The following is a 27,465-nucleotide window of genomic DNA, read 5'->3' on the forward strand; positions in this document are numbered from 1 at the left end:
AAAGAAATAAAGTAAGAGAAGTAGCCTTGTTGTGAACATGTGCATAATGTTATAGTAAGCTGTAACGATCATTGTTGTCATGGTGACAACATCATAGTAATGATAATGATGGTGATGGTAGCAATCATGATAATAATAGTAATATCAGTCTATATTCTCATTCCACTTATTAAACTACAGATTTTCTCTGCAGGTGAGGCATTCTGGGTCCCTGGAGTAGGCTAGTTTCACTGGAAGCCTTTTTATTTCTAATTCTGAGATACAGGAATTCCATAAACCCAAATGAATTAGGGTAGTAAAAATAACTTTACTTTTAATGCCTTTATTTAACATTATTTATTTAAGCAAGCAGTTCTAGAGTTGGACATAGGGACATAGGTAGACAAGTACTTATGCTGGAGGTGGGAGAAGCAGATACGATAGCACATGAATGGGCAAGATATTTTCACATAGCTGCTTTATTTAAGGGGAATGAAGCCTCACGATGAGGGAGAATGATTTAGAGAAAGGCTTCTTTAGGTAGAGTAAGAGAAGTTTGGAAGAGAAAAATTTAAAAAGTCACCAATTATTGGTAAAATTGGCATTGTTGTGGGTGAGAATGTAGAAAGTGGCATTTAAGCTAAAAATATTGTTTCAACATTTAGTTATTAGCTATTTTGAAGCTTTCCTCTCTGACACATCTACCTTGCTGGTTTGCAAAATGATACTCTTGAGGGATTGTTGATACTCTTTGGGTATAGAGTTTTTGCTTTTGACGATTCTGTGCCGTTTGGTTGGTGCAGAGAGCTATAGTAGAGTGGGATGCTCCTGGGCTGTCTCCTTTTTGTGGGATACCTGAAGTTAGTTGAAAGTAGAGTCAGTGGAATGGTAACTTCAAGGCAGTCATCTTTGTTTCTTGATTGGGATCTTCTAAAACAGATAGTTAGAAATTGCTTTTGCTAAGAAGCACTGACTCCTCACTTAGGTCCACAAGGTAACTAAAAGCAGGATAAAAGTCTGACATCCCTACCTTCATCTTACATTTGTTTCTTTTGTCTGAAAGCTTTGAGTTAGACTCTTGATAATTCTACACATAGGCACGTTAATCATTCACAGAGTGTTGGTGAAAACTGGTGATATCTCATCCCCCTTTAATGCTGAAGGCACAAAAATAAGAGCAACTGAGGCATTTTACTGTTAGCTTTTACAGTTTCCTGTTCCAGACCCCAAAAAGGTGACTGAAAGTCTCCAGATACTGTCCCAAACCTGCAGTTACTTGGATTCCAGTAACAGCAAAGCCTCACAGAAAGATTGCCCCATGACAAAACCACCCCCAAGCAGGAGCAATCATCTCATGGCAACTGGATTGTCCCGCGAAAAAAAGAAGGACTTCTTCAGGCCATGTTGCAGAACCAAAACTAAGATAATAATCAAACAGGCCACATTTTGTCCAATACTGCTTAATTTTGCGTACCTCTTGCCAGTTCTTCCTGTATTTAAATTTAAAGCTCATATCAATACCCAGAACCCCTTTGTTCTTCCTGACATGGCCACATTGATTAAATCTCTTTTCTCTGCCCTTCACCACTACTGGTCTTTTTACTTGGTGTATTGGGATGGTGACTGAGCTTAGTCTGTGGAAATTCTCAGAAGTTTGCCCTAAAACATCAATAAAGCTTCTGGTGGATTTCCAAACCTTACTTTGTCACATATCCCTTCCAAGTTCTCAACAGAGTTCTAGTTGAACTGTGAACACCAGGGACAGGAGCACCATAGCAGCCCTCACATATCCTAGGAAATCAAAGATGGTCATTTATTAAATGGCAGCATTAACATCCAGGGGTAAGAACAAAATCAGAGAGGAAAAATTGTGCCTTTTCTGTTTTCCAATCAAATTATTGCTGTATGAGCTCTGGATTGTGAGGCTGCTGTTCTGGACCTGTCCTGCTAAAGTCCCAATCTTTGACACTGGTCAGAGTGAGGTACATAGATATTGGCAGTATTTTTATTTTTATGAACAAATCTTACTCCGTTGTCCATGGTGGTATACTTTATGCTTTTAACTCTTATTTCATTACTTTATCATATCTCTCTAGCCATCATTTCACTGTTATGTGATGAGAGATTCCACAATAAATGAGTAAAATGTCTAAAGTGTAACCAGAATCCTAAATCAGGCCCAACTCCAAGGATGTCAGGTCTGACCATTTGCTCCAATATGCCAAATAAAGAGATGAGTAGTTGTGAAGGGCAGAGAAAGTAGTGGAGAAAGGCAAAGTAAGCCCTCAGCATATCTTCTGGGTACAAACATTAGCTTTAGGTTTAAATAGAGGAAGAATTGGGGCAGAGGGAGAGAGGTATGCATAGTTAAACAGTCCTAGGCAAAGTGTGGTTCAGTGGTCAAAGGTGTAGTCCACTTGATCATCTCAGGATTGGTCAGGTGGGACTTGGTCAGGATAAGAAAGCCATTGTTGGCTGAGGGTAGCTTTGACCCCTGTCACATGATGTTTATCCATCAGTCCAGTCCTTCCCAGAATCCAGAGTGGCTCCAAGGTGGCTGCAGGAGAGAAAGGCTCAGAGCAAAGACAGATGTAAAATGGAGTCAGGGATGTTAGGCTTTTATCCTGCTTTTAGTTATCCTTTGGACATTTGCAGACCCAAGTAGGGAGTCCATGCTTCTTAGCAGAAGCAGTATCTAAGTGCCTGTTATATTCTTACTGTTTTCCTTGATAATTTTCTTCAAAAAAATCTTTTAAAGAATAAATTCTTCCAAGTAGAAAGATTTGTTTCTGGGGTGTGTGAACAGCAAAGTTAACTTTTTCTAAAGTGTCTTTTCATATGTGTAGACTATCCACTCTATTAAGTTGGCCATTTGATATGTTGAAGTGATTTATCCTGTAAGGTTGTAACATGTAATTAACCTCTTTCCCATAGAACATCATAACTTCTTGGAGCTATAGTGGAAGCAAGAATATGAATCCTATCCTCATAACGAACGCAGAGTTTATAAAAATTCATCTTCCAGAAACCCAGATTGTGCTGTTAATACCCATGTTTCCTGCTGTGCATCAGTGCCAGTCTGGTTTTGCAACATATACCAGGTGGCCGGCTTTTTTTTTTTGGTATCACTTCCAAATGATAGATTTTAATGAGTGCCACCCAGGTTACTCTTTGACCAATATGCTGATTTAATTCTTTTAAGCATTCAAATAAAATACAATTGTTTCAGAAATCTTGGGTAATATCCCACATAAGAAGACATTCTGGCCTATTAACAGTTGTTAATTTCAACTGTGTTTATTTAAAATCAAGGGAAAGCAGGCCTGTGGGACTTTATATGTGGTCATCAAAGTCTTTAATCTCCTATAATTCAAGTAAGTTACAGGGAAGGTAAAATTGGTCACGATTTCTGTGGCCCAGGGCACCCAGAGGATAGCTGATTAATGTTTCCTCTTCTGATAAAATTGTGTTATTGCTTTGTAAAACATATGTAAAAACTTCAGTCAGGACTCTACATGCTGTGAAGGATTCTTCACTGTAAAGGGATGAAAATGCTCCTTTTAATTTTTATAATTAAAGTTGCATTTATGTTTATTTTCATGGCTTAAAATATAATTGTCAGATTTTACAAATATTTTAATTCAAATGAGTTATATTTCATGATAAAACAAAAAATTTATAAAATTTGGAAAAAATTTGATGGTAAAGCAAAAAATGTATCAGAAAAAATTAAAATTTATTATTATTATTATTATTGCGGTACTGGGGTTTGAACTTGAGGCTTTGTGCTTGTGAGGCAGGTGCTCTACTGCTTGAGCCATATATCCAGTCATCAGAAAAACTTAAAGATGTAAATTTTCCCTAGGAATAAGTCATAGAAACCTATGTTTTAATGTAGAATGACTTTATATGTAGATGTTTTTATGGATTTGCATATCCTTTGGGATAAAATTGTTACTTGTTGAATTTGCTTTATTTTTCTCTATACTCTTCCCCCCCCCCCCCCCCGTTTGAGAGTTAATTGCAGATATCACCCTAAATACTTCAGTATGGTCTCCTCAGAGAAAGGCATTCTTCAACTTAACCACAATATAATTGTCATGCTGGGAAAATTCACCAATGGTACAATACTATTATCTAATATGCTGTCCATATGCAAATTTCCCAGTTGCCTCAATGATAACATCCCTTGCAGATCTTTTCAGTTTACCCCACTTTCTTTTAAATGTTTCTGATCCAGAATTTACTCAAGCATAAGCATGAGTCATTGCATTTAAGTGGCATGTTTCTTTAGTTACTTTTAGTCTAGAACAGTTTCTCAGCCTTTTTTGTCTTTTAATGATGCTGATGTTTTAAAAAAATCTTGGCTTTTTTTTGGGTCAAATTTCCTTAATTTGGCCAGGTGCTGGTGACTCACTCCTGTAATCCTAGCTACTTAGGAGGCAAGTCAGGAGGCTCATGGTTCAAGTTCAGCCCAGGCAAAAAGTGAGACCCTACCTCAAAAATAACCAACACAACAAAGGACTGGAGGGATGGATCAAATGGTAAGAGTGCCTGCCTAGCAAGTGTGAGGCCCTGAGTTCAAATCCCAGTGATGCCAAAAAAAATTTTCAATTTGGATTTGTCATCTGGTTGCCTAATTATTGAATTAAGACTAACTCCTTGCCCCCAAGAATACTGCAATGGATGCTCTTTTCTGTGGATCACATCATACGGTCTCCGTTTCTCTGACTGTACTTAATTTTTTTTAATACTTAGAGATGGGTATAAATCTGCTGCCTATCCAAAACATGTTGCAGCCTAGGTATAAATTCCTTTTTATGCAGGTGAACTTTCTGTTAGTAACAGTTACGAAAAAATTACCGAAAGTGATAACCCACGCTATATTTAGTCATTCTGGTATCTTTTAATACATATAATACTTAATGCATATTTGTTGAGTTAATGAAAATAGTGATGAATTAAAATGACAGGTCCTTGGCTTTTAAAAGGAATTAAAATTCTTCATTATTTTGTTGCTATTTAAGTATTTCCAAGTTTTCTTTCATTGTTTTGTTTGGGAAACAAAATGTTCTAAAGCTTGGAATAAACCAAGATGTCTAACACAAAAATAACCAAAGCAAATGTAACTTTAAACTGTCACTGTGTATATAGGGTCACATTATTTTGCTTGCAGTCTCTCAGGGTTTGTATATATCACATTTCAGTGGAATGACATGGGCAGTCTCCAAAGAAAATACCAGGCAACACAAATTTGGTTTTACTCACAAATATTTACATGTCTCTGCATCTCTAATTATTGTAATCTTTTAAGGGGTTTATTCTACACAGGCTTCATTCTTCAAAGCTTTATGTTAGATTAATAGAGTTGATCAGTAGTATATATGTAACTATAAAAATGATACTGCAGCCTGTCTGAATAAATGTCAGGTACAAGCCAGAGCTCCTTTAGGGAACAGGTGGACTTGAGGGTGGCTGGCATAGGGGGCACAGACTGCATTTGTATCCTGTCTTCTGTGTGTTAACCTTCTTTTTTTCTTTCCAGGTGGGCGGTGTTGATAGAAGTCAGGACTGTCATTTGATCCTTCTAGGTTTTTCTAGTCATGTAGTTTGTGCATTATAGGAAAGAAAGATAAACAGTGCAGGCCTTTTTTTAAGAGGTTGATGCTGCATCGTTAGGAGGCAGATTGGTATTTGTGTGCTTGGTTACTGCAGAGTTCACATGTGTTTGCTCACTCAGTACCATCTGAGTCACTTGGCATGCTTTTGTGAATGCTGACTGGGACTGTGGGTTATGTCTGTAGTTGTAAAATGGATTAATGGATTTCCCCCTCCTTGATTAAATCCCGCTGGCCTGTAGGACCTCAGTTTGACCTCTAACTTCACTATAGTGCTTCTTGTTTTGTATTGCAAATGTTTTCCTCTAGACCACTACAAGGTTTCAAGCATAGGCACTACCCCTTTTTAAATCTTTGGCTCCCCAGAGACCCAAACTATAACCGATTTGGATCAGGCAGTCCTGATTCAGTGAGATCAGGTACCTAACTGAATTAAGAAAAAAATGTGGTCTCATTTGCACCATGATAATTTCCTGGTGATAACATAAATAATTATTCTTGCTTTTGTTTGATGTAACTACTTGAGAGTCTCTTGTTTTGCCATTAGACTCACCCTCATTCATTAAGGCGTTCTATTCCTGGAAGGGCTGATCCACTATCTCTCCCTCCTGTCCTAAGACTGATGTCTATTCTGATTAGTTGAACTCTATGCCACTCTGGTTGCTAAAAATGTCCTGAGTTTCAGGCATTCGTGCTAGGTTCTGAGCATTTCCTAGCAGCTAAGAAGCTTTGTCTGTTGCATCCATATGTAAAAGTGTGCCTCATAAATCCAGACATGTGAATTAGCACAGTTATTATAGTAATGGTACTTCTAAAGACTGTTCTTCTTGGGCCCCACTGTTGAATTTTCTGAATTTTATTCCCTGCCTCTAACATTCTCAGATGGAGTTATTACATAGGGAGTTGGTACCACAGCAAAAGAGGCAAAGACCCAGAATGCATTCCTGGGACATGTAATTGGCTATCAGAAATGGAGAAATTTCTTTATGGATGTGGAAACTTCTCTTTTATCCTTAATTGTATTTCCTTTAATGTGAGATTCATGTGCCCTTATTTTTTTGCTTTCTAGTTTTCTTTCCTTTGGAGAAAGATAAACATTATGTATCTGTCACAAAGTAGTAAAGTAAGATTTAAAATCAATTAAATATTTCTAATTAAAATATTTTGGTTGAAAATCTTAAATATTGACTGAAAGGAATGACAGTGAGAATGCGGCTTCCCAGTGTGAGTGTTAGCTTTGAGGGCATCTGTAATCCAGAGCGTTCCAAAGCCATGGGTAGATGTGGGAAGCATAGCAACCATCTTTTTTTTTCCCCCAGAGATACTATTCTTTATTGAGGCTAAGTAGTTAAATGTAGACATACATGCATACATGCGCATTGACTGGAATTTATTATTGCAGTCACAGTGTTCTGAAGTACTTATCGTAGGGTACCTTTTAGGACTGTCAAAAGGCTCTCGCATGCCATCCTTAACAGTTACTTTTATTATTATCAAAGCAGTGTACCCTCACTGGAAAGCATTAGGAAATTAAACATATTCAAAATACAACAAAAATTCATGTGATTCAATTGCATTTTTATAGAGTATTACTTTGTGCCAGACAGTACTCTAGGCACAGGGTAGAGTAGGATTGAAATGCAGTGCCCATTCCATGGAACTGGCACTTGAGTGAGATAGGGAGGGACACTAGGAACAAACAAATGAAATGATATCATAAGGTGGCAAAAGTCTTGAAGAAAAAACCATGTGTGAGATGGAGAGTTGCAGGACGTATTGAGATATTTCAGAGAGGCAAGGGAAAGTCTGTCTGGTGAGGTGACATTTGACCAGAGAGTTGGGACAAGAACATTCTTGACTGAGAATGGTAGATGTAAAATCCTGAAGTGGTGGGACATTGATTCCTGGATGACCAATAATTACAAAGATTTACTTCTCCATCATTCTCCCTCTTTCCCCCTCCCCCCTTCTTCGAACAGTTTTAACAGGTTTCACTCTTCTATTTTCATATATGGATGCAAAATACATCCACCATACTCACCTCATCCCCCCTTTTCTTGTGTGCATCCAACTCCCACTGGTACCCACCCCCTCATCTCCATCTTTTGTTGAACACAATACCTGTAAGATTTTAAAATTTGGGGGAGGGCAAGGAAATGTATACTTTCCTCAGCAATTGAGTTAAGATACAGACCACTGTTCCCGGACCCCAGATCTCAGGCCCTCTGCCTGTGTGTATACTTATTCTAGTCACATCCCAACCTGAGCAGAATTCTGTGCTTCAACATTCACAGGAGCTAAATTTCTAGTCTTGTACTTACTGCCTTCTTTTAACACAAGTCTAGAAATTATACAACCTAGAATATATATACAATAAGGTTAATAAATTAGAAAAGCTGGAAAACCAAAGCAAAGGAAAGGATAATGAAAACATACTGTTAATTACTTACTGTAATTGTTTTGTTTAATCCTATTCACTGAGATTCCTGTAAACCAAGGTAAAAAGAGAAACGTGCAAAGTTATTATAGTTCTTTTGATCAGAATAGAGGAACCATTTTAATTCTGTAGAAGAGGTAGTAGTAATCCTGGGGGTTCTAAATTTTAAAATGAATTTCTCCCATGGATTCCTTAGAGCACACAAAACATAATCGTCTTAGTAAGTTTTTCTGTTGCTATAAAAGAATACTTTAGCCAGGGTAATTTATAAAGAAAAATTATTTCGCAGGTAGGAAATTTCAAGATTGAGCAGCTGTGTGTGATGTGTCTCTCTTTCTCCATCCCAGTCTGGTGGATGGCATAGCATGGTGGAAACACATGTAGAGCAGGCAGCCAAACTCCGGTGATAATTAACCCATCCCTGCAAGAAAAGTATTAATCAATGACTCCAAATGTCTCTTAAAGGCTCTCCCACCCCTCAGTACGGTTACATTGCGGACCACACCTCTGAGTTTTGGCCTCTACAAAATCATTTCTTTCATGTACCAACTCTTTGGACACCCTTGCCATTTCCTGACCCTAAGGATTCTTCCCATTTCATGCCATTATGAATTCACTGTTGCTTACATGGAATCATTTATCCTACATAAATCCATACATTGAGTTATGGATTTGCTTGAGTCAGATGATGGTTGATGGAAATTATATTTCTCTTTGGTTTAGGTCTGTGTCTGTATTACCTGATCCATATTAGTAAAACTATCAGGTGTTAAATAGTTTAACTGGGGAAAAACAACAGTCAATTGCTGAATATCCCCTCTTTTCTATACCTTCTCCTGGGAGGGTCTATATTGGTTTACAATCAGAGTTCCCGAAGTTTGGCTCTCAGGGTGGGGCAGAACTGTTCTAAAAACAGTATGAACAACGCCCCCCCACCACCACCATGGAGTGGGAAGGTCCCCTGGGAAGGGACTTGCAGTTCCAAGACACATTTGCCAAACCACGGAGCTTGCAGGCCTGTCACCCATCCCTTATTATCATCATTATTTAGTGTTTTTTGAAGGTCCAAGCCAAAATAAGCAATCTGCCAGCCAAGGAAGCAACACCAGCCTTTACCACAGGCATTGGAGGCCCACTGGTATTTAGTAGCAGTGACTTGGGTCATATTCTTGTCTGATTCCATCAGTCTGGCCAGACCTCTGCCTCCTGCTGTCTTCCCACAACAATTTTTTTTTTTTTTCCGGCAATTGTGCCTCCTGTCTTCCCAATAATAGTTACCTGCTTGTTGCCATTTCACACTTTTTTTTTCCTTAAGAATTTAAACAATGGAAGAGACTCATCTAACTGTGTTAATTGTGCTAGTGAGAGATAGGTAAGGAAGGAAGGCTTTTCTTGAGCTACTGAATTTTGGGCTCCTGGTCCATCCCCCAAATCCTTCTCTTAGGGATAAAATATAGCACTGTGCTTAAAAGCATAGAACCAAGACTCTGAGTTCAAATTCTGGCTCTGCCACTTACTAATGAATGACCTTGGGCAATTTATTTAACTTCTTTATGGCTTTAGTTTCTTCATTGTTTAATTAATTTAGGGGCTGAGTGTGTGACTCAAGTGGTTGCTCACTTGCCTAGCAAGTGGGAGGCCCTGAGTTCAAAGTTGAGTATTGCCAAAAAACAAATCCACTCAGTAATAAAAACCTCTCTCATGGATTTGAAATTAGTACATGAAAAGTGCTTAGAACAGTGTCTGGGTCAATGTATAAGCTGCTATTATTTATTACCAGGCTGCAGAGGTCATACCTAATGTGTCAGTCTGGGTTGGGGAACTTGAGCACATTAGACTTTTGGGAGGGACATGTTTGGGATTGTGTTTACCTCAAACCATCAGTAAGGTAAATTTTTCTTTTCTTTTTTTTTTTTTTTATAATTTGAGAAAAAATGAATGAAATTGCAATGACTCGGAAATGTCTGCAGCTTAGGGCTTATGGTCAACTTCATTGTTCATTCCTATCATGCTCCATCTGCTCACGCAGGCCTTGTGTCTGGGCACAGCCTTTGCTCCATGAAGCAGAGTGGCAAGGTAGCCTGGTGGACTTTGGTGCATGGCCTATCTGGCTTTGAGTCTTAGCTTAGGTTAGTTTATTAACTTTTTTAAGCCTCAATTTCCTTGTTTGTGAAATAACAATTATAGTTCTGACACTTCAGGGTTGTGTTGGAAATTAAATAAGATAATAAATAGAAAATACCTTGTATAGTGTCCTTTAGGAGATATCTAACATCTGTTTATCTTCCTTCCGTTTCTTCATAAGATTCTTTCCTGTTTGCTTATCAGGAAAGCCCCCCCAGTGCAAGACATCATTTAGAAGACTTTCAAATTTAATATGTTTGCAAGTCACCTGGGGATTTGTTAAGCCACAGATTCCTACACAGCATGTCTGGGGTGGGGCTGGAGATTGTGTGCTCTGACTACTTCCCCAGTGACACTAGGGTTGTACCTGAGTGCACTGTATTCTTTCCTTCCTTTGCATCTCGTGATTACCTGTTAGATTCATGTTAACATTTGAATGGTTTTTGCCATATATGCTTTCACATCTTTTGGAGAAATAGCAAAGGTTGTACACTACCAGATACAAAGAAGGTTCCTCCTCATCAGTACAGGCAGGGATGGTTGAGATTCAGCCGAAGCCTGCCATAGATACTTCCTTTAGCTCTCCATGGGCCTAGAAGACCACCCTGTTTCCCAGCTGAGAATCTGAGTCAGATTCTCAGGGAATCAGGGAAGCAAGTGGTCTCTGTCTCTCTCTTGCCAAGTTTGGAGGGAACCAATTTGAAGACTGTACTTCTGTCCTGACTGAATACCTCAGATATCTTTGGAACCTCATGAGAGAACTGGGACATGCTCCTGCCCTCTCTGGGTTCATTAGATCACGTCCTTGCCAGTGTGTGTAGATGGAAGAGTCCACTTTTGTTCTTTTGTGACATCGCCTTTCATGCGTGCTTAATAAATACTATTTTGTGGTTGGAGATTTTAGCAGATTTTCAGATTTACTTTTATGAAATCTTACTCTTCCTAATTTCTGATTGTTTTAGTATTTGAACTCCTTCTTGTTTCTTTCCTGAATTACCTACTGGAACTTTTCAGCCTTAATTATCAGGGTTAGTTGTACCTACTATGCTCATTTTGGGAATTGGCTGTCATTACCCTCAGACAACTTTTCTCCCAGTATGCAAAAGTTAACTAATTCCTTTAAGTTATGTATGATATAAAGTGTCAGAGATCTGAAGAAGTAATAGTCTCCTCCTTTTTAAAAAAAATTTAATCAGGCCTATTCTTACTATTATTGTATTTTCTTTGAACTACTCCAGAGTGTCTCCAAATTAGATCTTGGTCATAAGCCATGTTACAAAATCAAGTGAGGCTACTTCAGTCTGTTTTAGACTTATTTCGGTAACTATTTCATGAAAAGTTTCTCCTTTCTGGCTGAACTCTACCAATGAGTTTGCCAGTTTGGGAAAGAACTTTGAAAATAGCTCCAGGTAAGAACCCAGGTGTTTTGAAAGTTAGAGTGGAAAAGGATTACAGGAAGAGAACCCAGAGAAAATATTCCAGGTAAAGAAAAGTCAGAGGAACTGTTAATATTTTCAGCTTATCAAGATATACCAGTCAGGGTTATATTAGAAAAGAGAGAGCATGCTCAGTAATAAAGGGCAATTTATTTCATAAAGACTATTTGCAAAGGAATGCGTGGAGGGGAAACTCAGAACTAGAGCTGAGTTGTTATTGCCCTTTCACCTGAAAGTGCCCTTGTCAGAGGGGGACCTGACCTATTTCCCTCTCCCTCCTTAAATTCCACCAGAGTTCTCTGTTGGAAGAACCCAAAGAGAAGCAGATTGCACAAGAGCCTGTTGCTGCAGCTGGTTTGGGAAGTGCCTCCCAGAACAATAGGTGAAGCCAGGTGCACAGCACATCTGGAGGGAGAAAACTGAAGCTATCCTGCGCAGTAGTTTTATATTTTCTTTCGAAGACAGTATTAATAGTGTGACCTACTTGAGGGCAGATGCTGTTCACTCATCCGTAGTACACTATTTAAATGATTGTTGAATGAATGAACGGAGTTGTTCATTTCCTAACTTTATCCTGACTTTGACTTAAAGTGGTTGACAATAACATTTTGATTCTATCTTGATTTAGGTCATGTGTTCTGAATAGTTACACTTTGCAAAGGTATGGTTTACTCACTCAAATAGATTAATATTCCTTTCTGTGTAATTCTCCTTTTAACAGTCTCATTGGTAAAGCTGCTAAACAAAGTTAGACTTCACTGTATTAATATCTTGAGTCTTTTCTTAATTATTGTTTATATAAGTATCTAGGTTTAGCTAGGCAACACGTTCATGATTTTTTAGCACTTTTCAGTGACTATTAAATTTAACTCTGCTATTTTTCCTTTTGCCTCAAGTCTCATTGGCCAGCAAATGGGTAAGCTGGTTAATTTAGGGAACCCACATGACTTAAGACTCTTCAGTAGCTTTAAAAGAAGGTTTACATTTAATGTCAGCGTTCCTCTAACTGTTTAGAGGTCAAAAGTCAGAATAGATAACGATTGTTGGCCACAAATGTTAACAAAGTTTTTCGGATAGTCAAATTGTCTTCCCTAATGATTTGAAGGAAGGGATAGAGAGCCAAATGCCACAGGTGACTAGTTGGGAGGTCCTTGGATTCTTGAAGTGCTGAGGTGTAAGAACAGAAGAAAATACACTAGAGGGAAGGAGAGTGAACCCCTTCTTGGTTATAGCTTTGCTGTTCTTCCTTGAGAGTTTTCAGGTTATGTGTTTGTGTTTGTGGGGTGCAGAGAAATAGGAAAACCTCAGGCTTCCTCAGCCATCAGTAGAAAGATGACTTTGTCCTTTGAAAAACAGAATTGGGTTCCTGAATTCATTTTGATTTTTCTGTGGTTAGCTTCCAATACTCCTCTTCTCTGAACACTTTTGTTAATGTGTTTGTGGCAGCTGCGTCTTATTCCCATGAAGCCAGTTGAGATTTTACACACTGTAAGTAGGTATGGAGTGTTGATTTAGTGTCTTTGCAAGTCACTTTCTGATTATAATTCTTGTAGGATATTTTATGATTCTATTTCCAGTATCCCAAAGGACAGAAAAGGCGTAGGCAGACTCACGTGTCTCCTTTCCATCATCCAGAATGCGTGCATTCTCTGCCTTCTTTAGTAGCCTGGTGCTGTTCACGTCTCTCCGTTAATGGTTCTCCGAGCTTAGGTTATGCCATCTCTGACTTGGGCTATGGACTTAACTAATTTTTGATTATGTCAAAGCCTGAAAGTATTTTCCTTAAATAGGATTTGGGTTTGTTTTTAACTTTTGTTTCTAGTTTCTTCACAACTCATAACCATTTAGGATTTTCCCTTTCTGCTTTTAGTACTGGGGTGAAGAAGTAAGGCTAATGGGGAAGCTAGCTGGTGGGTCTGCAGTTGAGTTTTTCACTACAACATGTTTTCTTTAGGGGGCAGGAACTTTTCTGCTCCTCAGTTGGACTGAGATACTTCAAATGGGGCATACACTTTTCTGTTTACCTCAGGCTTCATTGTTCTCTATTGTTGAACTGACCTTTGTGGGGGTATCTAGAATCTTTAAAGTTCTATCTCTCCCTGAACACTTAAAAAAAAAAAGGTCCTGTATTTCAGAATAATTACGTGTTTACATTTGCTTCAATTTAGCTACCTTCTCATGTAAATCAAATGATTCCTTATTCATTGGTTAAAAAATAACAAAATCAACAAATAAAATAGTGTTTTAGAGCACTGTGAGTTGTTTTTATTTGAGGTATTTTCATTTAATTCTTAGGATTATCACAGTAACCCCATGGCTGGGAGCTGATGATTTTTCTCCATATTATGGGTAGAAGGTAATAGCATAGTGATTAAGAATATAGGTGCTGAATTTGAACTTGGATTTTAGCTTTAGTAATTACTAACCTAGACTCAGCTAATAAACCTACTCAATCTCCTCATTTGTAAAATGGAGAGATATCTGTTTTATAAGGTTGGTTGAGAAGTAAATAACTCAGTCAATGCAACTAGAGCAGTACCTAGCATATAGTACATACATTTATTAGTGTTAATAGTATAGGAAGAAATGGAATCTCAAGGACGCAACACAATCTAGCTAAGGTCACAGCTAACAAGCAGGAGATTCTGGGTATTTGCTTCCAATTTTCTGAAGCATTCTGTGGAGCTGTCAATGGGGCTCATCCTTTCTTTCATCTTTTAACCTCCTTATCTTCATTTTCTTTGTGTTTCTTCCATTAGAACTGTTGAGTATTATCTGTTCAGATATGGGATTGCTCTGTTAGAATTTATCAGAAGAGGTAACAGCAAGGTATAGGGATGTCCCCTGCCCTGTGGATGGGGACACAAAGATGGCTCTTTTGGGGGTCTTTCTGAATTGTGTCCAGATAGTTTTGAGAAATTAACATTTTATTTCTATTAATTTTTTTTTGCCACACATCAATTTTTGCTACACATCAAGAGTCTTTTTTTAAAAAAAATAAATTTACCCCTTCTCTCTTTTTTTTTAAATATGAAACACTTCATGAATTTGCATGTCATCCTTGTGCAGGGGCCATGCTAATCCTCTCTGTATCGTTCCAAGTTTAGTTTATGTGCTGCCAAAGCGAGCACTAAGTGACTTCTTAATGCTCTAGTTTATTTCCTCTTAAGAGGGAGAGTTGGTGAGTCTCATTTGTTTTCTCATATCACTTTGAAGTAGTGAGAAAATGGGTTCCACTATCTATTTTGGAGGATGTCACTGAGGTTCACTGTGAAAGGAGCTCAGAGTTTAGGGGCAGGTGGATGAAGGTTCAGATCCTGAGCTTCCATTTTGTGTCTGTAAATGCCATTGTCCTCATCTGTATGACGGATAAGCAGAGAGTTGTTGGGGATGTGAAGGACAGTCTTTGTATTCTTGGCCACTCATGGCGCTCAGGAAATATAGCTGCTACTGCTGTAGAGGAGGAAGCTTTTCATTCTGGCTCCCAGTGACAGTTTGCTGGGCACCCGGTAATTCCTCACTGAATGCTGTGTGCTTCACCTGTGTGTGTCATTTCTCTACATTTTAAGTCCAAATGTTTGACCTTCTGCTTTCTAATTTGTTTTTTATGTGTCTGTTATGGACAGATCAGTGACTCTGTGTGTCAGTAGGCCATGTGCAATGCCCTTGACATCAAAATTCCAAATGTTCCTCATGTCACATGGCAGATTGAATGTTAGTAAATGCACATGACCAATGAGAAACATGACACTTGCAATCTTTCAGATGGTGTGTGGGCCTCTATTCTCAGAAAGTAAAAACAGCAGGTGTTTATTGAGTATTTACTATGTGTTTGGCGTTGTGTGCAGCAGGGCAACAAAAGAAGGTGCACTTTATCTCTCACAGGACTTACAATTTTCTGTGGGAATAGAGTCTTGCTTCATTAATCAGTAGGAAGCCATTGAACATTCTTGAACAAATACTCAGATTTCAGTTTAGATTAGAACTATGTTCATTTGTTGGGCCTCATCATCGTGGTTGAAAGATGAGGTATGTGGTGAGAGGTTCTATTCTTACATTTCATGGATATGTCAGAGAGACCGCTTTACTTCTGCTTTTGGAATAGAAACTGTGATCCTACTTTGGCTTTGGGAAGACTGTGGAATAGTCCAGTGTCAGGAGACAAAGGAAGCTGAGGTGGACATGAACCAGTGCCCACATGAGATTTTCAGTGACACATTTAGAGAGTGATGGATTTTTTGTTGTTGTTTTTTTGGTGGGAGTGAGGTTTGAACTCAGAGCTTTGCACTTACAAAGCAGGCACTCTGTCACTTGAGCCACACCTCCAGTCCTGAGAGTGATGGAGTAAAAAGAAAGATTGGAGAAACTGCTTGCCCTGTGGAGTCTTTTAGGGAGAGCAAAAACAGCATGTGCAGACAGTACGTTATTTCACACCCATAGCAGAGTTGGTAATTGATCTTGTTATGTTTTCCTACTTGGCTCGCTGGTGATCTGGAGTCCTTAGCACATTCTTCTGGGTGGTTATTATTAATTGATTAGAGTTGGCACCAGAATTCAAGCCTACGTGTCATGTCTGGATGAAGAAATGGGTGAGAAATAGGATATGACTATAATCACAGCACCAATCAATTTTTACTTTTTCAGGTGGAACTTGCAGAAATCTGTGCCAAGAGTGAGCGTTATATTGGCACTGAAGGAGGAGGCATGGACCAGTCCATATCATTTCTTGCAGAAGAAGGAACTGTAGGTGGTATTGAGTTATTTGGAAATATCAACTGGGGAAAATTAACATGGAGAGGAAGGCCTGGAGATCCCCAACATGCTTGGTTGTGGGTAGCTTATTTCTGTAGGTTCTATTTAGGATATTTCTCAACTGCTTTGTAACTGCTTTGTTACCACTAGTTAATTTACTGTATTACATGTTGTTTGTTTCAACCTGAAGTGTCTGTAAACATAGCTCAAGTCTACTGCATTGTGAAGATGAGATTTTTCAATTCCTAGTTATTGGGACCTCCTTTCCTGCTCCTGTCTTCAGTCACTTCATCTTATGGTATTTTCATAATCTCGTGCTGGCTTTTAAACCCAAATGTTAGTCTTCTTACCAGTTCTATTCACAAACCCCTTTTTTTGTAATTTACTCTTCAGTATCATTTTCTCTGCAGACATTTTTTGGGGCTTCAGTGGTAGGAGGAAGAATGTTGACAGTCAGCCAGGACTGAATTCCTGAGCTGGAGGCCACTTCCCTTTGGCTACCAACTCCTCCAGGCAGGGTAGAGGTTTCGGTTGTTGCCCATAAACTACCCATTTCCAAAATAAGCAAGCATTTTTTAAGATCTTTTCTTAGTTTTGCATCAGATTCCTACAGGTTTGGCTATTTTCCAAGAACACCTGGATTCCTTCTTATTAAGAATATTTGTTGTTGATTCCTCTAAAACAAAGGCATGACGCATGAGGAAATTCGGTTTAATACTAAGAAAACACTCTTGAGTTTTTGGGATGAGACCTGACAAGCCCTGTTGTTAGTGTAGATTAGGTAGAGCGTCTGAACAGAGCCTTAAGTTCTTTGGACTTGCAAAGTGCTTCACCATTGGACCCTTGCTGTGCCTTCCACCTTACCTCTCACTCCCTGAACTCTAAGCTCCAGACAAATTTCAAAACTCAAAGCTCCATTAACACCCTTATTATTTGCTGCCTCTGAACTTGTACAGGCTCTTTCTTCTTCTTGGCATCCTATTTAAGGAAAGAAACCCTGTGTCTGCCCTAGTTTTGTTCATCCTTTAGGATTCAGTTTAGAGTTCCCGTTCCCATCCATAGGAGACTACACTAAGCTCTGTCTGATCAGGTGCTTCAACTAAGTGTCTGTATAGCATTCTGTTCTTCACTACCATTGTAACACTTGGAAATGTATTTTTCTGTCTACCTGACTGCTTTTTGCCTTCTACTGTAGACTCAGTGAGGGGAGGACAGCATCTGTCTCTACCTATGAGTTTTATCTTCAGTGCCTCGTATAGTGCCTGAATGTCAATAAGTAATATTTGAATGAATGAGTGCATTTTGAGGGAAGATTTTTGTTAGCTAAATAAGTGCATAGATATTTAAACATTTTCTCAATCCTAATAAAGTATAAATCACCCATTATTTTTCTTCCAATAGGCCAAGTTAATAGAATTCAGTCCTCTGAGGGCAACTGATGTGAAACTCCCAAGTGGAGCAGTATTTGTGATTGCCAACAGCTGTGTGGAAATGAATAAGGCAGCAACTTCCCATTTCAATATCAGGGTGATGGAGTGTCGCCTGGCTGCAAAGGTATGAGGTTGGCAAGTCAGTGAAGCTTGAAGTGGGCCTTTCTTGATGTTTTTCTATTCTCAGTATTTGTAGTTTTCCCCAGGTGAGGGGAATATTCTGACTGCAGCAGCATTCTAACTGAAGGCCTTTGGGTTGAGAGTAATCTGATTTCAAACAGGTAAACTAGCAGGTGCACCTTCTGCTTCCTGGCCCTTTGGATGTTATATGAACTTCACATCTGAGTCTTCTGGGAAGCGTTGAGGAGGATAGTGTTTATCAGTGAAGCACAGGCCATGTGGGTTAGGACTAAAGGTGGAAAAAGATAGTTGGAGGAATGACAGTAGCTGGTCTTGTCTTCGCAACAGAAATCTTGGCTGCCTCACTACTCCTGGTCCTCACCCCTCTTGGTCTTCCCGATGCACCATTTTCAAATTGGACTATCACTGGTCACTTCGAAAATACAGCTAGTGCATTACCTTATGTCTATAATGAAGGCTTCTTCATGTCTACTAGGGAAACACAATTCAGAAGGGAGTCTTGGCACTTCTCTGTTGCACAGTTTATAAGACTCTTGCCAGTCAAGCCCTAAGTCCATTTAGGAAACACTCATTGAGTAGCTCTTGTACATGTAGCAGCAGACACACCAAAGCAGACACGCCTAGGACCTAGGAGTAAGGACAGTGGAGAGTTGAAATTAGGGAGATACTCAGTAGAAAGTGGTTAGTGGGTACTCAAGTAGTAAGTGATCTGGTGCTCTAAAAAGGGACAAAGAAATTACATGTTATGGAGGCTCTACAGTGACACATGGTGTGACAAGGAAGTAAGAGAAAACTGAGGCTGGAGGTCAGAGAATGGATTCTGGGTCAGGAGCCCCTCTGTGCTTTCTACTCCTTTTCTTTTGATATCTTCCATTCTGAACTGAGGGCTGTCCTAAAATTCACCATCATCACCCTTCACCAGGTCCTAAACACAGCCTGAAATCTATGTTTTCTTTAGTAACAATTTCATACTTTCTTTATTCCTCTTGAATTCTCATTACAAAAGTGGTCTTATCACAAACTTTGTGCTTGGAATAGATGTGGTCATACAGACTTTGGCTTCCTGTTACCATATCCGTGTGTCTCTCTGGATTAGGAGTTCTTTAAGGCCTTTGCCTTGGCCTTCTTTTCTTCCTTTTGGTCTTTCCTCTGTTCATATTATGCCCTGTCACAGCTTCAACTTCCAACTGTATACTGATGAATTCCTAGTGAACATTTTCAATGCAAGCTGTCTTGCCTGAGCTCCATACCTGTATATTCAACACCATATCAGACATCTTTACTTGAATGATTCATAGACTTTTCAAACTGAGTGAGTTCAAATTGAACACAATCTTTTCTCCCATGAGCCTTTGATACTTCCATTCGTCACAGTTTTCATTTATCTATTTGACTTTTGTGTCTCACTCTTATTTTATTATTTTTTTTCTTTTATTTATATGTGCATACGATGTTTCGGTAATTTCTCCCCCCTCCCCCCCCATTCCCTCCTTTACCCCCCCACCTCCTCCCTCTTCCTCCCTACCCCCTTGGTACCAGGCAGAAACTATTTTGCCCTTATCTCTAATTTTGTTGAAGAGAGAGCATAAGCAATAATAGGAAGGACCAAGGGTTTTTGCTAGTTGAGATAAGGATAACTATACAGGGAGTTGACTTGCATTGCTTTCCTGTGCATGTGTGTTACCTTCTAAATTAATTCTTCTCAAACTAACCTTTTCTGTAGTTCCTGGTTCTCTTCTCCTATTGGCCTCTGTCGCTTTAGAGTATCTGCATTTGTGTCTCACTCTTCCTTAAATCCATGCTTGTCTCTCTCCCAATTATTCTTCAAGTAATAGAATGATGGCTTAGAAATTTAAATTTCATAAGGCAAATCCGTTGCTTACCACCTTCCAAAAGCTTCCTATTTCACTGGAATAAAGTAAAAAGTGTTTATTGCTGCCAGGAGAGCCATAAGGCCTGTGGACCTCCTCTTTATCTCCTACTTATCACACTCCAGCTACAAGGCCCTATCTCATCTCATGGACTTTGCACATTCCCCAGACATTCTTCTCCAAGCCCTCTTTGAAATCCTAGTCTGAATGTCCCTCAAGAAACTTCCTTGGTCTTAATCTTAGATTTCTTAGTTTGGTACTTACAACAATTATTTGTTTAATGTCTGTTTCCTCTTTCAGATTTAGTTTTACCTGAGAGCTGAGACTGTGTCTATCTTGTTACCTCTTGTGTCCCTAGTTCTTGATGTAGTGCTTAAGTAGGCACAGGTGAACATTTGTGGAATAAGTGAGTGACTGTTCCCAGTTTTACATTTTTTATCCCATTTATTTTCCCCCATTTTGCAATTTTTTACAAATGCCCATTGTGTACCTGGCACTGACCTAGATCTTGTGGAGGTGTGTAAGGTATAGTGATCCCATGTGACTGACTTAGCATTTTTCTTCTTACTCCCACCCCAAGAGGTTTGAAGTTGGAGAAAGGAGAGCTATGATGATCCAGGAAAATAAAAGTTTTGTTTTTTTTTTCTGGAAAATGTGGGGGTGATATATTTTTATAAATCAATATTTAAATGTTTTAAATTTGGAATTTACTTATTAAACTAATTCCTTTCTTCTTCTTTTATTTTTTTTTGGTTTGAATCAGGGCCTCAGGCACTCTACCACTTGAGCCACATTCCAGCTCTTAAACTAATTTCTAAAGATTATGTAGGAAAAATGTTTTAACATTCAGCTCTTCATAGCCTCTGATTGGTACATACATGCAGAAGAAGAAAGGTAGTAAACTTGTCAATATCAAGGATTTGATGAATTTTTTTCCCCTCGATTAGGACATACTTCCTTTTACAGGAGATGGAAAAAATTAGTGTCTTATTTGTTCAAGGGCTACCCTTGTTGACTTTTTATCTTGAGGTCGATGAGTAAGTGTTGTCTTCTTAAGAGACTTCAAACATATACAACATTGTTTTCAAGGTTTTATCACGAAATAGATCCCATCTGCCAGATCAACAGATGAGCTGAAACAAGGATGAGACATGTAAAATGGGCTTATGTGGTAACTACTCTCTTCCAAAGATGTGAGAATGAGGATTGTAATGCTGAATCTCTATAATGAAAGTCACTGATCTGTGGGGAATGTCTTGAGAGTTAACTAGAAAAGGGCATCCCTTTGGAAGCAGTGTTAGCTGAAGATCTTAGCCCACTCCAGAGTCTTTTTTAAGGATGTCTTCTTAGTTTAATTGCGTAAAATATTTACATGCATTGTAGAGTAGAATTGGTCAGTGAAATTGTTATCTAAATTTGGCTTTGTTTCACACATTCCTTCCAGCTGATGTAGCTAGAACATATTGTTTTAAATACTATGAAATTTTCTCTCTTTTACAATGTGGAAGAAAGAAAAATGAGAGACTTCATCACAGTGGAGGGTGTTTCTAAATCTGGTGTTGTGAATCATTAGAATCCAGGGTTATGTACAGAGGGAGGTGGAGATAAACCTGCTAACATACACCACACCCAGAGACACTGATGTTAGGAATGTGTTTTTGTTTAGGAATATAGGTTCAGATTCTGTTAAGCATGTTTTCCCTGCTGTTTGGATCCATTCTTCCATTTTTGGCAACATGTGAATGGATTTAATTTTTGTTTGAAAATATTCTCACAACAAACTCATGTAAAAAGGAGAAGACGCTTATCTCAACCTGCATGAATCTTCTGTTTTCAGACGAAAATAATAATGAAGTGTTAGTGGGGAACGGTTAGCCAATAAAGTTTTGAAAATGACAAGAGACAAAGTTGTAATGAGTAACTCTTAGTTTTCCTTACCTACTGTCTAAAATCCATTTTTGAAAGTGAGTTCCTTCTATATCTAGTTAGTACAGTAAATCAATGGAATGGAAGTACAGTAAGTCAATAAACATGATTTGTTTTGCCCTAATATTGAGTTTCTTCTCAAGTTTCCTTTCTCAGTCTCTCTACCAGGGTCTCTTTTCAAAAACTCATTGAAGTGAGGTGTTGTAGCATACACCTGTAATCCCAACACTAGGAGGCAGTAGGATTGTGAGTTCCAGGCAAGTCTGGACTGCATAGCAACACCCACTCTTAAGGAAAAAAAAAAAAAAACCTAATTAACTTAGATTCATTAAAAGTCTGAGTCTTGTAGAGCATTTGAACTAAAATTAAAAACATTTCAAAGCAAACTCAGTAGAGATTTATAATTATTACTTGCGTAAATGATACTTTTATGTGAGGCACATTTTTATGTTTTTAAATTAACAAAGTGGCCAGAGAGCTGTAATGGGCACAAAATTTTTCATATTTTATACCTATTTCATGGCTTAAACTTTTCCAGAAATATTTTATGCCTGTAAAGGAGAGTATCCTTTAGTTATATTGAGAGATAAAATATGTGATGCCAGTAAGTATTATCGGAAGTCCAGTGGGGCAGGGAGATTATACTGTTGCCTTTTGCATATCCTGAACTCTTTGTGGCAACATGTGAAGCAATGACGTAGGGAGCGTCATGTGGTCCTTTGACACTTCAGGGAAAATTTAGTGAATTTTTAGAGGTCCTATCTGGTCAGGAGCCAACATTCACCCAGTTTTTCACTTGGTGGTCAATATGGAACTCGTTCTTTGGTGATAGAATGTGAAGAGAAGTTGGCATAATCTCACAGCTTTGGCAGTTTCCTTGAATTTGAGCAGAGGAAAACCAAAAACCCAAGAATGTGGTTGATTTCACTCATTCTATTGATCCAGTGGAGCTTACTCTGCCAAGACTCTGGTTGAAGTTTTCAGAGAATGGTGAGGCCAAGCTTCATGGCAGAGGCAGAGGGGAGCAGGGGCGATGTGTTCAGCAGAACCAGGTTGTGGCAGAGCCTTCATTGCTGTGCTAAGGATTACTCAGGCTTGGCCTTCGAAGCAGTCAGAGAGCCATTAATGCTGTTAGCAAGGGATTTTAGAAATATTAATCTGGAAGTAGAAACTTGTGATTTGGTTGAAGAGAAGTCCATGGTAGGGTATCAGAGAAGTGGGCTAAAAAGGGACAGATATGAGAGAAGCTATCACTAGACTTAGTAAAGGGTTGAATACAAGGCCCTCTACGATTGGGTTTCTGTTTTCCTCTTGGCATATATTCTATTCCTTTTTTTTTGTGATATTGGGGATCAAATCCAGGACCTCATGCATGCTAAGCAAGTCCTATACCACCTAGCCACACCCCCTCCCCCCAGACCCCTATATGCTATTCCTTTGAGAAGTTTCCCAGGACCACTTCCCTGCCTCCATTAGGTTAAATGCTCTTACCATGTCCTATAATTATCAATTATAACAGTTTATTGCAGTTGGATTAAATTCTTTCCTGTGTAATTTGAATTTAACATTCTGTCTCCTCTAGTAGACTGTGAGTTCTGTGTGGTCGAGAGCCAGGTGTGCCTTAGTCACTTCTGTCTGCCTGGGGCCTGGGAAGTAGTTGTTACTAAGGAAACACAGACTGCATGTAGACATGCATGAAGGAAGGAAAAGTATTGAGTTGAGAAGGGTTGCAGTTTCAAGCTGAAATGATGAGTGGAAAGTGTAGCAATGCTCCCATGGAAGTTTTTTATAAGTATTTGGAACTTTTGGCTTGGAATGTGTCTCTTGACTAGGACTATAGCCCTCAGATACATTTGGTTTGAGATAATAGTTGAAACCAAGAGTTAAATTCAGTTTGCTGAAGTAAAGAATATGATGAGAGGTGAGAAGTCTAGGGATAAACTTGAGAGATGGCTTCAGCTTTTCAAATAAGAAAATGAGGAAAATGAGTCATGGAAGGAAATGGCATGAGAACCAGAGAGATGAGAAAAAAATGAGAAAAATTCAGTGCCATAGCAGCCAAAGCAACAGAGAATTTGAAGGTGGATACTGAAGAGTGCCTGAAGCTACTGATTCATTAAAGATTAAGAAGACTGAGAAAAGTCCAGTGGATTTGCAAGTGGTTTTAGGAGATCTAGAAGAATTTTGGGAGGCATATTGCAACCATATGGTCAGAATGAGAGTGAAGGCCTATAAATGGTGAGTATAGCCACCAGTTCTAGTTGCTGGACAGTGAAAGTGATGGGGAAATGATGACTAATGAATTTTAAGAGAGGAAACATTTGCATATGTTTGAAAGCATAAAAAGGGTTGGGAGAGAACTAAATAGAGAGGCAGGAGAATTTCAGAAATGAAGGAAACCTGATCTTCCCAGAGTGCCTTTTCTGGGCCAGCTAAGATGCTACTTGTTTTATTAACATCTTATTTAATTTTCACAATAGTTTGTGAGGTAGCCATTTAATGCCTCATTTTACATACTGGGAATTTCAGGTTAAAGTATATGGTAACTTGTTTTAAGTGAGTGGAGAAGTCTAGGCAAGTCTGAGCCTCTGTTCTTCCTCTAGTACCCCTTAGGCATTAGAAGGCTGCCATAGAGGCTGTGCTGAGGATGTAGGGAGGATTACAGTATGTTCATTCTGCACAACCAGATGTATTCTGTGGTGTGCACACTAATGTGGAGAATATGACAATTGGATATGGCTAAGGTAGCAAATGTGTTTGTGGTGGTTATGAATGGCAGATGGACATAGGAGTCACTAAGTGCTTTGAGATGCTGGGGAAGGGCTCTGTGTAGTTGGAAGAAGGGTGAGGGGAGATTAAAAAGAAGAAAGTTATCTGTCATAAAAGCAGCTATGTTTGATCCCACTAATGTCAAACTATATGTGTAGACATACACAAAGAAATGCATGATAGTTTGATTTTCAAAATGGCAGTTGGGGGTGAGCTCATTGGGGTGATTGCAGATGATTTAATTTCAGAATTTTTATACTTTGAACTTTAATATGTGTTTGAAAATTTTACAAGAATACCTGGTTTATATAACCAGACATGGCAACACAACTGATTTTGTTGTGTGGACAGCAGTTTGTTGGATGAATTGTTGTTTGCAGAGTCATTTCTCTTTCTGGTGAACTGGTGAAGAGAAGATTTGGTACTGCTCCCATTGACAGGTTGATACTACTGAATGCAATGAGAAAGTCAAAACGAGGTGGATTTTTCCAGCTGGCTCCTGAGTTAGGGTCCATTTCCTTGTACTTTCCTTACCATACCATTTTGTTGGAACCCCTGGCCAATTTCAGAGCAAGAGCCTTTCTGGCTGTAGGAGAGGACTTAGTATTTTAGTTTGCATCTGGGATAACCTGGAAGTGCTGGGGAGTTAATACTAACCTTAAGAGCAGCCTCAATCATCAATGACTGGGAGTTCATGGTAAACACCTCAGCTTTCTGACTCTTAGGTAAGACATACACGTCCAGATCCCAGAGGGCCCAGAAGGCTCAGCCTGGCCTGTAGTCAGTGTCCCTCCTTTTGGCTGCTTTTCTGGTCTCTCTTTCTACCTCTCCACCAGTGCTTCTTAGGATCACCTTCCACACATTTCTTTTTTTTCTCCAAATTCCTATCTCTGGGCCTGCTGCTGAGAGAAACCAACCCAAGAGAAGGTCTATCACTGTTTATCAGTGTCTTTATGACTATGCCTGCTTTCATGTCCACAGAGCTCAGGAACTTCCAAAAGTGGTATCTGATAGGAATACTTAATGTTTGCTATGGTGAAAAGGAAACTGAATGCTGACAAAGAGCTGCTGTCTCTTATTTCTGCACCCTGCTACTGAGTGAGGAACTTGTGATGAAACAACCCGTATCCCTGACTCATAGCACTCCCTCACAAATATGAAGTTTGCCGGTCACGAGGGCCACAAGTGACAAACTCCCTCATTAAGTTCTGACTTTGAGCAATAGCAGTCTTACCCACCCTCTTCTCTCATCTGCAAGTCATCTTTCTGTGTCCTGAGCCAAATTTCAAAGGGCTTAAGTGGCTTTTCTATTTCACTCTCCTAGTGCAATTCCCCAGCTGTGCAGCTGTTGTTGAGGGCATGTGGTAGATTTCATCCATAACTGAGACACACACCCAGTTGGCGGTAAAGTGAGGGTGAAGTGGACACTGGGCTAACAGCAAACTGGGGTGTGTAGCTGGAAAGACTGTGAACTTCTGTATGTTAGTAGACCTATCTGCAGGGAAACACTGTGGATACAGATGGAGGTTCTCTTTGAAAACTGAACCTTGTAGACTACAGGTCTCTTGCAGACTTTCTCCCCACTTATCACTGGTCCAGTGTTTTATTTATTATTATTATTATTTTTTTTAGCCCAGACTGGTCTTTATTTTTTTAATTTTTTTTCTTTCTTTTATTATTCATATGTGCATACAAGGCTTGGTTCATTTCTCCCCCCTTCCCCCACCCCCTCCCTTACCACCCACTCCACCCCCTCCCTCTTGCCCCCACCCCCTCAATACCCAGCAGAAACTATTTTGCCCTTATTTCTAATTTTGTTGTAGAGAGAGTATAAGCAATAAAAGGAAGGAACAAGGGTTTTTGCTGGTTGAGATAAGGATAGCTATACAGGGCATTGACTCACATTGATTTCCTGTGCGTGGGTGTTACCTTCTAGGTTAATTCTTTTTCATCTAACCTTTTTACAGTATTAGGAGTTGATCTCATGGCCTTATGCTTGTTGCCAGGGAAGCATTTTATCACTTAAGCCACACCCCCAGCCCTTTTCATGCTTTTGTTATTTTTGGAATAGGTTCTTGCTTTTTGCCCAGGCTGGCCTAGATTACAATCCTCCTATTTATGCTTCCTGCATAGCTGAGATGACAGGAATACACCATCATACCCAATTATTGGTAGAGTTGCAAACTTTACCTGTGTTGTCCTCAAACTGTAATCCTAATGATCTAGCTAGAATGGGGATGGGAATTTGTTGACTGAAAGGTTCTTAGAAAGTACCCACTTTTGTCACAGGGAGATGTTCTTTGGTGTTTATCCTTTTCCTGTTGTTTTTCAAAAGGAATCCATTTGTCACAGCATTTCTCAGCACTGTTATTTACTAGTTAGGTGTCTTTGGTCATGTCAGGTACTCTCATTTCTTAAATAGAGTAGTAAAAACTATCTCATAGGGTTGTTGATGATTATGAGAAATAAAAGCCTGTTTTAAACCATATAGCATGATTATTATTTTTGTTAGTTTTGTTGCTTGTCTCAGTTGGATTCTGGATTTGTTTTGCCAGAAAGCATTATTGTAGATCATTAACTTCAGCTTTTCTTTTCTGTATAGAATAAGTATGTTGTATGTTTATTCTTTTGCATTACGTATTTTTACAAAAGTTTTCTCAAAATGTTTTTGGAATGCATTGGAGTATGACTGAATTCACTGAATGGGTCAATCTGTGGAGCTATCAATCCACAGGCTAATAAATAAAAAAAGACCTTTCTTTTGGCCTTGTTTGCTTAACTAGGGTGCTGAGCAAACAAGGCCAAAAGAAAGGTCTTAGTTCCTATCCTTACTTTAAAAACAACACCATGCTCTGTGAAATAATAGAACTGAGAAACACCATTCTATTCTCTCTTTTCCCATTTCTGCCTTCAAATTAACTCTTTTCAAATGTATGAGGCATTTTTAAAAAAAGATGTTTATTAACTTTCTTCAGAAGTGAA

At 39.0% G+C, this 27,465-nt stretch overlaps 1 protein-coding gene and 1 non-coding gene across 7 annotated transcripts in view; one reads left to right on the plus strand and one right to left on the minus strand.

The window, feature by feature from the left end:
• The window catches only part of Galk2 (galactokinase 2), a 118,625-nt gene that overhangs the window by 55,260 nt on the left and 35,900 nt on the right, over window positions 1–27,465 (plus strand). For 4 of the 6 annotated variants that reach the window (XM_074065908.1, XM_020160576.2, XM_020160577.2 and 1 more), the window contains 2 exons: window positions 16,239–16,337; window positions 17,748–17,900. The exons of 1 other annotated variant lie outside the window; for it this stretch is intronic. In XM_074065908.1, the coding sequence (XP_073922009.1) occupies window positions 16,239–16,337; window positions 17,748–17,900 (252 nt within the window). The remainder of the gene's footprint in view (window positions 1–16,238; window positions 16,338–17,747; window positions 17,901–27,465) is intronic. One more of the 6 variants, XM_074065909.1, reaches the window with a different exon arrangement.
• LOC141420977 (U6 spliceosomal RNA) lies at window positions 14,619–14,725 on the minus strand. Its single transcript, XR_012445686.1, has one exon. It is a non-coding gene; the product is annotated as a U6 spliceosomal RNA (small nuclear RNA).

This window comes from Castor canadensis, chromosome 2, assembly GCF_047511655.1.
Source record: "Castor canadensis chromosome 2, mCasCan1.hap1v2, whole genome shotgun sequence".
Taxonomy (NCBI): Eukaryota; Metazoa; Chordata; class Mammalia; order Rodentia; family Castoridae; genus Castor; species Castor canadensis.